At 40.9% G+C, this 10,607-nt stretch overlaps 1 protein-coding gene across 1 annotated transcript; it reads right to left on the bottom strand.

The window, feature by feature from the left end:
• Positions 1-2,345: 2,345 nt before the first annotated feature.
• On the bottom strand, positions 2,346-7,728 carry LOC106519647 (guanine nucleotide-binding protein subunit alpha-12; the record flags this gene model as incomplete). Its single annotated transcript, XM_014011404.1, is given in 4 exon segments — positions 2,346-4,838; positions 5,198-5,404; positions 7,396-7,596; positions 7,678-7,728. Coding segments are annotated over 4 exon segments (621 nt in total), but the record flags the coding sequence as incomplete, so codon positions are not given.
• Between the last annotated feature and the right edge of the window lie 2,879 nt (positions 7,729-10,607).

Here is a 10,607-nt window from a genome sequence, read left to right as displayed (position 1 = left end):
ACACACACACACACACACACACACACACACACACACACACACTGACAACAGATTAACATGTGAGCAGTCTGTGTCCAACTGGTCCAAGGCCCTGAAACAATTTTTACTGTAATACAAGCGCACAAAGAGGGGGGTACCAGTTGATTTAAGCAGGTCATTAACAGGAAGGCGTTTGATAAATCTTTCAAATGACTATTTGTTASTTCTGTTACATGAAGCACCAGGAAACCAAGAAGCGACACCAGTAAGAGTCACGTTCGAGGTGCTTATTGGTGCTTTTAAAGCTGGTTGCCAGGGTTGTCAGGTCGGCTGCTCGGGTGATTTACTGTTTCCAAGGTACCAGTTTTCTTCAAGCTAGTATTATTGACTTGTGTTTCTGATATGTGGTCGCTCTGGTGTTTTGGTTGTGCTCACAGTGCAATTAAAGCTCGTTATTGGATTCCTTATGCTACAATCAGCTAGCAGGGGTCACTATGGTCTGTGCAGGGATGTCACTTAGACCAAGTCCTCCATGATGGGAGGGAAAAAAGATGGTCACAATAACATCATTTTTTATTGSGGTGGCTATGTGGGGTCACAAAAACTTTTTTTTTAGGCGTGGCTTCCCAAATTTACCCAAATTCCCAGAAAAGTTTGTCAAAAACTTCCCAGACATCTGCAAAACAAAGATAAAACAACACAGCTCCAGCCTTTTAGAATTAGTGAAATTAAACAGAAGGGCTCCAGACACCTGCCACAACTTTGACTATAATGAAAAACTACTGTTATTAGAAAATACACAGGTATATCGCCAATTTAGTAATTTTTTTCTCATTTTCAGAAAATTAAATCTTCCTAAAATGAGAAAAAGAATAGATGTTAAAAATCCTGTCTTTGTTAGTTTATTTTTAAGTAACAAACAGGAGCATAAGATTGCTTTTACACGTCAGAAAACTTTGACTCTGACTGAACAGTAGCTCAGTTGGAAGAGTCACTCAGAAGGAAGGTTGCCGGTTCAAATCCTTTTGAAATAACCAACCTTTCTGGGTAGAGTTTGTGTATTCTCTCCGTGCGTGCGTGGGTTTTCTCCAGGCACTCCTGCTCCCTCCCACAGGCCAAAAACATGAACGTTAGGTTAATTGGAATGGTTGTTCGTCTGTTTGTCTCCATGTGTCCTTGTGATGGACTTGCAACCTGTCCTGGGTGTACCGCTTGCACTGTGACCCTGAAATAAAGATGTGGGTAAAAAATAACGGATGGATGAAAACTTTGACATCCTAAAATGTAAAAACGAACCACTTCATGACCCAACTACCAGACTGAAGATCCTATATATATAAAAAGACATAATTTTGTGTTTTGGCTGCAGAATAAATTAAAAACTTGAAGTGCAGCTTGAGGACAAAATGTCCTGCCTCATTGCTTTTTGTAAACGAACACTTCCTCATGTTTCTGAGTCCACTGGGGAGATTTTTTTTTATCCTGCTCTTTCCTCTTTTGTCGGACACCGGAGGAGGTTGGTTTTGGGTTTCTGTGATGTGTGCGCGTTTGTATCATTCTTAGTCGCTCCATTTTGGGACTGGGACAGGAAGTGGGCTCAGAGGAAACATAACCTCCTCCCTCCCTCTATCCTCTTACTTTTTCTTGTATTCCCTCTTCCTCCCTTTGTCTGACCCCCCCACACTCCCTCCCCACAAACTGTACTCACCCATTCACAAGGTCATGTTTTATTTTGTTTCGGTGCCAGAGTTCTTGCAGTCATGGSTTTTTTGCAGCGTGCATGTGTAGGATTTTAAATTACAGTCTGCTCCCTCCCTGTATAAATAAATCTATGTTGACCAGCGATTTTTAAAACAACACAAAACCTCTGGTCTGGTTGTTTCTGGACCCCCTCCCTGTCTCGGGAGACCCAGAGGCTGTAATGTAGCAGAGCTCCTCTGATAAAAAGCCAAAGCAAAGGTCAGACTCTGCTGGGTAACGGAGATATCGCCCGACTTCAGCTCTGCTCTCATGCCCAGCGGTCTGATAGCTCCTCGCTGATGAGCTTCATATTACATTATGTTGGAATAAGAGCCGAAGGTTTAGCTCCAGCGTTCATCAGTGTGACATTACTTATCAGCAGCTTCGATTGGCTGCTTCTTTGCGCTTTGCATGAAAGCTTCTCGTGTTCATAAAATCTGATTAAACCACCCTGGGAAATAAGAAGAAAAAAAAAAAAAACAATTAGATTTATTTCCTCCTCCTCCTCCTGCAAGGGGCTCCAAACTTTTAAACATTCCTCCCTCCCCTTGCTTCATCTTTCCACTGCTTCTCGCTTCGTCACGTGCGCGCTCAAACGCACGCTGGGAAAATAAAGAAACATCATGTCAGCAAATGGCAGTGTATTTCACCACAGAGCACAGAGGCAAGGAGCTGGAAAACACAAAAACAGACCGAGAAGAAGAAAAAAAAGGGCCAAAGGACCTCCCTCTTCTCTTCCTGCTGACAGCCTGAGCCATTTTTTATTTGTTTCTCYTCCTCAGACGTTTTTCCTTCCTGCTCCTTCTTCTAACAGACACATCCAGTGCAATGACACGCACAAAATAAAATCATTTCAAAGAAAAAACAAAGTGAGTAAAAAAATAAGGTTAGTTCAGGTTACAGCAACAAACCAGTTACAGTTCTGTTAAGAGTGGCGTTCGTGCTGCAGGTATACACAGTGTCAGTCAAAAATGTACAGTATTCACTTTACAGGAGGGCAGACASACAAACGGACACAGTATCGTCGTAAACAGAGTGGAAAATGTTCATGTTGATGAAAGCAGACAGAAGACTCAAGGTGGGGAAAAAGTAGCTCGGCCGAAATCCGTCAAATCTTCGCAATCAACGTTTTCATGTTTCTCTACAYGATTTCAGGAAGTTTAGGAGGTACAGTGGGTCTAAAGTAAAATTAAGTTGGTAGTTTAACCACCATCTTAAATCAGTGTGTGTGACTGAGTGTAACGTAGCAACAAATGATTTTTTTTTTGTTTGTTTTGCTCCCCAACGTAAACATTGCTGTAAATTTCTCATGTGGGAACTATTAGTGTCGTCAAATACAGACGCGTTTTACAAAATGATAAAAAAAATTGAGGTCTCTATGGACTGTGATTTCCTTCAGGTTACTGATAGGATATCAATGTTTTCCTTTAAAAAAAAAAAAAAAAAAACACCCACCAGGAAGGAGCGCGAGGAAGAGGCCGTTTACGTTTCGACTTCGCCATTTTCCTCCGTGTCTCCGAACGGGACGGGACACGATGCAGAAATCATCTTAATCTTTTAACTCAAACGGCCCCTTTTAGCGTTGAGAAAAAATTTCTTATCAAGGTTTAATATTGACTTTTAACTCATTAGCAACATCCTGATTCAGTCATATATCAAGTTCTCATTTCCACAGCCTCGGTGCACCTGGGCAGCTAATGTGACCGCTAAGCTAATTTTAGAAACTTTGCTTTCTCTTAGGAAAGATCTGTTTTCACTCATACAGCTGCTTGAATCCTTCGAGAACATGACATATTTCACCTAYAGCCTATAATGACAGCATTTCTAAAACTATTTGATATAGAATAGGTTTGTCAAATATTACTGTGACTTATATGTCACATTGGGCAATAAACTAAACTGTACAAAAAGATTCGTCACAATGAGAAAAATACTAAYCATCTTCTTAGTTAATTTAGCTCAGTTATTTTAGATAAATATATTTTCTGTTGTTTTAAATCACATTTATGAAAATTTATGAAATTCTTAAAACTAAATTTATAATAAATCTATGTACGACCAATGTATTTCCACTGGTTGGAGGCATKTAAARAAAATCAGAAACGTGTTACATAYAATCCGTTTGTTATAATTYACACACCCAGAATTTTCATGAATGGAAAYGGGTTCTAAAGGGTTAAATGAAGTCTGCGGTGTTGCATTAAGCGGGAGGAGCTGGTGGGAATAAGAGGCAGAGAAAAGACACGGGAGGGGCGAGATCCAGACAAACGGTGAGTGATGTGAAGCTGCCACTCTGGCGTTTGTTTTAAACTGGGACGAGTCTCTAATTGGTCTGTCCGCTGTTTGTGCTGCTGAGGGAGGAGACCAACAGTCGGCCTATTGTGCCGGAGGAGGACGGGGAGGATTAGAGGAAGGCGGCGGCTCGATTCTCTGCAGCTGTTTGTCTCGTACGAGTGGAAGAGTAACAACACAAGAAGATAAGGAAGCATGAGAGGGTTTCGTCTCTTCCTTCTGTTAAAGTTCATTGACAGGAATGCTTATCACATAACGCAGCATATGACCCGTTTGGGCCCTCAGCTCTCTCCGCTCGTCACGTGGACTTCTTTCTTTCTTTTTTTTTTTAAACACTTTGGCTCGACTTTCCTCCTCGCTCTGTTTCCCACAGMTTGAACCACGTTCCATCAGGGCAGCAGCCTGATCGGGTTTAGTGACAAAGTCGTCATTAGTCTTATATACAGAACAAATAAAACACTTTCAGTGCTCCTGCCGGTGCTCTCCTCTACAGCTTCGCCCTCGTTTCAGCGCGTTTCTACAGGTTAAATGCAGGCTCGCCACAGGCCCAGAGTCACCCCCACGGCTCCACAGGTTTTACAGGTCAGCTCGGCCCACTCTGATGGATGCCCCCCCACCTCAACCATCGAATCGGTCGAGCCGGTTTCACAGTCTCAGAGCTGCCGTCACTGCAGCATGATGTCTTTGAGGTTCTCCTGCAGGATGGTGTCCTTGACGGCGTGAAAGACGAAGCGGATGTTTTCTGTGTCCACGGCGGTGGTGAAGTGGTGGAACAGCGGCTTCCCCCGGTTCCTCCTCTTCCGCCTGAACGAYTGCACCAGGAACATCTGGAAGAAGAGCAGCCGCACTTAGGAGCCTGGCTCATTTTGCCTGCACGGGTTCCTTTTATTTTAATTCATCAAGCAGATTGTGTTTCACAACAAAACCACAACTCAGAACTTTGTTTTTCCATCCCTCCCTACAAGTCYGGAGACAGATTTATGGTGTGGTGCCGCTCGTTTCATGACACATAAAACCTGCTTGTTTTAATTTAGGTTTGGATCGATTGTAACGTTTAAAACCTCTACAAGGGAGGTTTGCTTGTATTTTGGAATTTTTCCCTCCCTAATCCCACCTGATCTGATGGACAGCAGAATGCTTCGAAGATCGTTCGGATCTCGTTAAAAGATGAAAGTCCTCAGAGTACCTGCACATCCTCCAGCCTGCGCGGGTCTCCTCGGAACTCGGGGAAGTTCTTGCGGATGTCCACGGTGCGGATCTTCTCCACCAGCAGGTCGGTTTTGTTGAGGAAGAGGATGATGGAAACGTTGAGGAAGAGCTTGTTGTTGACGATGGTCTCGAAGATGTTCATGCTCTCCACCAGACGGTTCGTCCTGCGGTCCTCCATCAGAACCTGTAGGAACAGAGTCAGTGGTTCCTGTTCACTTCATTATTGCAAAAAGTAATAAGATTTTCTGAAAAACCTGACTAACTTCAGCCTCTAAACTGAGAAGCCCTCAACTCTTCAAACCCTCCTCTCACAAAACCAGATTCTTTTGTTTCTTAAAATGTTCAATGATCTGATGCCACTTCAGCCAACATATCTGCAGCWTTAAAAAGTATTAGATGAGCTGAACAGAAACAGAGAAATACAGACAAACAGAAATACTATTATCTTTTGAAGTCCCAGTCTTGGTTGACTCCATCCTACAGACAATAGATTTATTGCAATAATTTTTTTCTCACAATTTTTCCTTTCTTTTAAATACTTACTCAAGGTTTTTGACTTTTCAAAACAGTTTTGTTTATCTGTAAAAAAAATGAACCAGTCTTTGACATTAAAAGCTTTTATCTCCAAGAAAAAAAAATCATATTAAAGCTGCTGTATGTAGTTTCTGGAAAACCCTGGACTTAGAAAAAATTCGAACAGATACAACCTTCAGGTCCCCCCCCCCCCCTTCCTAAGCTCCTCCCACGCAGCGCGGCCTGAGTCGGGAGATTGAATGAGAGAGTGCGCGGCCGCGGGCTGCGGGCAGGGTGCGGTGGGCGTGAGCAGCTCGTTCACAAACGTGATTGACACCTGTGAGACAAACCTCTGGGCTTTGATTTGCTCTTTTTCTTCGGGAGCGGTAGATTTGAACAGATGGCTGTGGGACCACCGGGAAGAGCCTGAGGACTTTTGTTGTTTCAGAGATTATTTGTCTAATATCCATCTGTCAGGACATAGTGACAAAGTTTTAACAAATATGTCAAAATATATATTTTTATAAAAGTTACAGACTGCAGCTTTAATACTCTAAAATCTTCCACTTTGTTCATCAGTGAGGGTTTATTAAAAAAAGTCCTATAAGCAAATTTTAAAAGGAAGAACTGCCATCTTATTTCTTTAGTCATATTTCAGCAAACAGCTGATCGTTTCATTATGATAAATCGGTTGTTTGTTTTTTGCAGCCAAGCACGGAAGAACTGTTATTTTCACAAAGCATTTACAAATTACAACCCTGAGCTCTTCAGACGCTGTCAGACAAACAAACAGAGCAGACGTTTCTCTGCTGGCRACATTTGAGAAGACGATGGGACGAGGTGGGTCGCGCTGTGCTGTGGCTCCGATCAATGAGTGGCTCTTCAATRATTAACTCAATTATGATGAATGTTCTGCTGTGAGGAAATGATGTTAAATATCTGGGAGTGACTGCTGATGTGAAATTGAACTTTTTTTACGATTATTAACATCGACGCGTCACAAACTCGGCCCAGATTAGATCGTGGCAGCTTTGTTCTCTTTCTGCTGGTCCTGCAGATGTCGCAGCTCGTCACTTGTTGGCCACGATACCTCCGCCGTGCTTCCTGCAAAGAGCTGCCACTATATGACCGCATCCCTGCTGTTTCACCTTGTTGCTCAAGTAATTAATTTCAGAATAGTACAGCTCGTTGTTAAATGACTGGAAAGGTCTGGCTTCGCATTACGTTATCGATCTTTTCACTTCACTTACTCCAGCTGATGATGTCAGCCCAGAAACAGAGGAACAAGAAAGACTTCAGGAGCGTGAAAAAAAGGCTCTCTTTTTTGAAACACTACACTGAAATATATGTGACCCATTCTGACAACATGAGTCAGAATGAGCTCAGGCTGCGGTGCAAAACAAGTGAAAATATTGATTTTTACTGTAATTGAGAATTGTGTAAAAAATTAGTCTTTAAAGACACTGTTTGGAGATCCTGCTGACTAAAATAGCAAAAATATATTTCTAATTTAGGTCTCAAAGTTTTCTAACAGGTACGTCTTTAGAAATAATAATGTTACATATTGTAGATGATGGAGAGAATAAGTGCAAGTTTAATTTCTTTGTTTTATTTGTTAGAGAACGTACTGTATGTACCACGTGTTTTTAAGTGTACTTGTACCTGGTCGTACTCCGACGAAGACACCATGAAGAGTATCGACGTGATCCCGTCGAAACACTGGAACCACTTCTGCCTCTGCGACCTCTGACCTCCGACGTCCACCATCTTGAAAGGGATCTTTTTGATGACAAAGTCGTGCTCGACGATCCCTTTCGTCGCCTTCCTCGCAAACAAWATGTCCTGCCTGCTCGGAATGTAGTTCTGTCGGAGGAGAGGAGACTGGCTTACTCGCAAGGCTGGGAGAAACACGGAAACAAGCTGCGGGATCWGAGGGAGACTCACCAGCTGTCCAATCCGATCCAAGTTATCCAGGAAGTATTTGACCGACTCGCTCTAAAGGACACAAGAAGGAGAAAAAAGTCAGTGACCTGATAATCAACATCTTACTGAGCATTACAGGAACATAAATTGAACAAATAATGAAATTACAAGCCTTGATCAGATTATTAGAACAAATTGATTTCTTGGGTTTCTTCCTTTGGTAATTCTTATTTCAGAGAAGTAGCTTCTGATTAAATAAAACATCAATTGATGCAACAGCAAAGAGCGTATGACCAGCTATAATCACATCAGCTTCATCAGGCTTCTGTTAAAAAATGCTGCTGCTTGTTTGGACAGYCTTATGTTTATGCTTCATGTCTTATTTATTTCACTCAGCTGACCATTCATCCACAGACACAAAAACAGGATTTGTTTTTGTCCTCTGCTTGTTTTATAAGCAATCATTTTCAGTGTACACTCCTATGGGTTTCCTGAATAATAGGCATGCACCAATATGGAATTTTCAGCTGATATCGATATCTGATATAATTATTGCTATCATGGCCGATAACCGATATTTACTGATATTATACAAACACACAAATTATATTATACATATACGCACAAACACACTTGAGTCTTTTCTTGATACCATAAATAAATGACCACACTTCTGACATGGCTTTACTTCAGTTATTCCTGGCTACACAGCGTAAATATCACTATCATGATCAAACAGTCGCTGCTCAACCTGAATGTGTTGTTTTAATGTTTTATCTGTAGTGTGATTTCTTAAATGTATTTGTCTTTTTCTTTTTAAATTGACCCCAGGAAGAATAGCTGATGCAGCACGCTGCTGATGCTAATGGGGATCAAATAAATAATAAAAAAACAAAACCAACCATCTCTCCTCCCAAAACAGAAACACAAAGCTAAAAAGTGGGAAATGGATATCGAACGTTAATATCGGCCCAGTTTTACATATTGGACCGATACTGATATTCTAAAAAATGACCAATATCAGCCAATACYGATTTGAATACTGATATATCGTGCATCCCTAATAAATACTCAAAAAGGTAGATCTAGMAGATCAGAGGCTACATTCACACTGCAGGTCTTTAGGATCAATTATGATTTTTGCTAAGATCTGAAGATCTGTGCAGTCGTTCACATTACATTTTAAATCAGAGCTTCATCAGATCCAGTGTGAACAGTTTGCTTCCCTGAAGCGATGGATCAATTCTAAAGTTGTTGCCCAATTAGAGCGAACTTATCATCTGACATACCGTTACCTGATGTTTCACCTGCTCCTGCACAGAACTGAGCACCTTCTACATAGGTATCGATACAATCCAAGACCATCGTTGGTTTTGTGYATTGGTACTGATTCTCAGTCATACAAGATATGAAACAAAAAAAGACAAAGAACTGGACTATTTATGCTGAAAAGTATGGGCCACTTTTGCCTGCAGTGTGRACATAGCCTAAGATTTGATTGAACCCTCCTGCTGTCCTTGGGTTAAAATGGTCTTTAGGCCTTGATGGTGTTTTTGGCCCAAGGACAGCAGGARGGTTAAATTTAACAAAAAGTTAAACATCACCAAACTCATTCTCTCTCTCTTTTTCACAGAATTTGTTTCAGACGATTAACTGTGAGTTCCCTGGAACAAACATGTGGTATTTCAAAAAAAAAAAAAATACTCAAGCCAGTTTTATTGTAGCACTACTTTTCAAATCATGTTTGTTGTCGCTAACATGTTAAACAAAATCATTTATGTCYCAGTTGTATTTCTGGAGGCATCCCATCATTATTTCACCTTTCAGCCTGAAAAAAACCCACAGTCATCAGAACAGAGTCTTTGTTTTACGCGACCCATAAGGTGCCGGGAGAAAAACAAAGTCTCGTTTAATGAAAAGTTGTTTTTTGGTGGAAGGTTCAGGAAAAAAAAAAGAGAGAAGAGGAGGAGCGTACTTTGAGTCCACAGGCGACAGGAGGAAACAGAAATATAATTAAGCATTTTGATTTAACACCTTGTTGTTCCTGAGGCCTTCCTCTCATGCAATTTGGACAACATGTCTCTTACAAAGTCTWGAGGACAGCAATTCTGTTAAATTATTAAACTGTCTATTTCAACACCTCATTAACTACACTGCAACTCTGAAAACAAAGTTTTCTTTATAAAATATTTCAAAACCCATATTTGTTAAATTTTGTTGGTGACCCTCCTCTGTTTGCCTCAATTAAACTAATCAGCAGATTATAAAATAAAAAAGGGGGGCTGCTCCTACATACTGTATACCAGCCTGGGGGGAAAAATATGTCTAACAACAAATTGTATCAAAATGAGCAAAACTTCCAGTTCAAACTCRCAAAAACCAACACAGACTCATGACCCCATCAATCCCTGGATAAAATGTAAAACACTATTAAAAAGCCAATTAAATGACAACGTAAACAACTCTGACAATCACGTGGCCTGTGCTGTAAAAAGAAGTCACAATGAGGAATATTTTTCATTCCGTTATTATTTTAGATTTTTTTCATCGCAAAAGTTTCAAAAYGATACGCAACTTGTTGAAATCTGGTGATTTGTCACCTGACCTGACAACAAGCTAGGTTTGTTTACGAGAATGCCAAAATGAAAACTCAATTTTAAAATGACTTTGAAGTCTTGAGACCATCTGAAGTCCTCAGACTTGGTGTTTTATGACCCACATTTGGGTCCTAGTCATATCTTACACCACTGATGGTACCTACAGGGTGAGTAAAGGTTGGGACTATATCCTCAGGAATAAAGAGTGCAGAAAAAGTCCCTGCTGTTTCTCAGTTCTTGCTGAAGTGAAACTTGACTGTAGGAAGTGCAAATAATATACAGCGGGTAAAATAAGTATTGAACACGTCACCATTTTTCTCAGTAAATATATTACTAGAGGTGCTAATGACATGA

Source organism: Austrofundulus limnaeus, unplaced genomic scaffold (genome assembly GCF_001266775.1).
Source record: "Austrofundulus limnaeus strain Quisiro unplaced genomic scaffold, Austrofundulus_limnaeus-1.0 Scaffold80, whole genome shotgun sequence".
Lineage (NCBI taxonomy): Eukaryota > Metazoa > Chordata > Actinopteri > Cyprinodontiformes > Rivulidae > Austrofundulus > Austrofundulus limnaeus.
The sequence above is the reverse complement of the archived record's forward strand: the minus strand, read 5'-3'. Positions and strand labels throughout refer to the sequence as shown.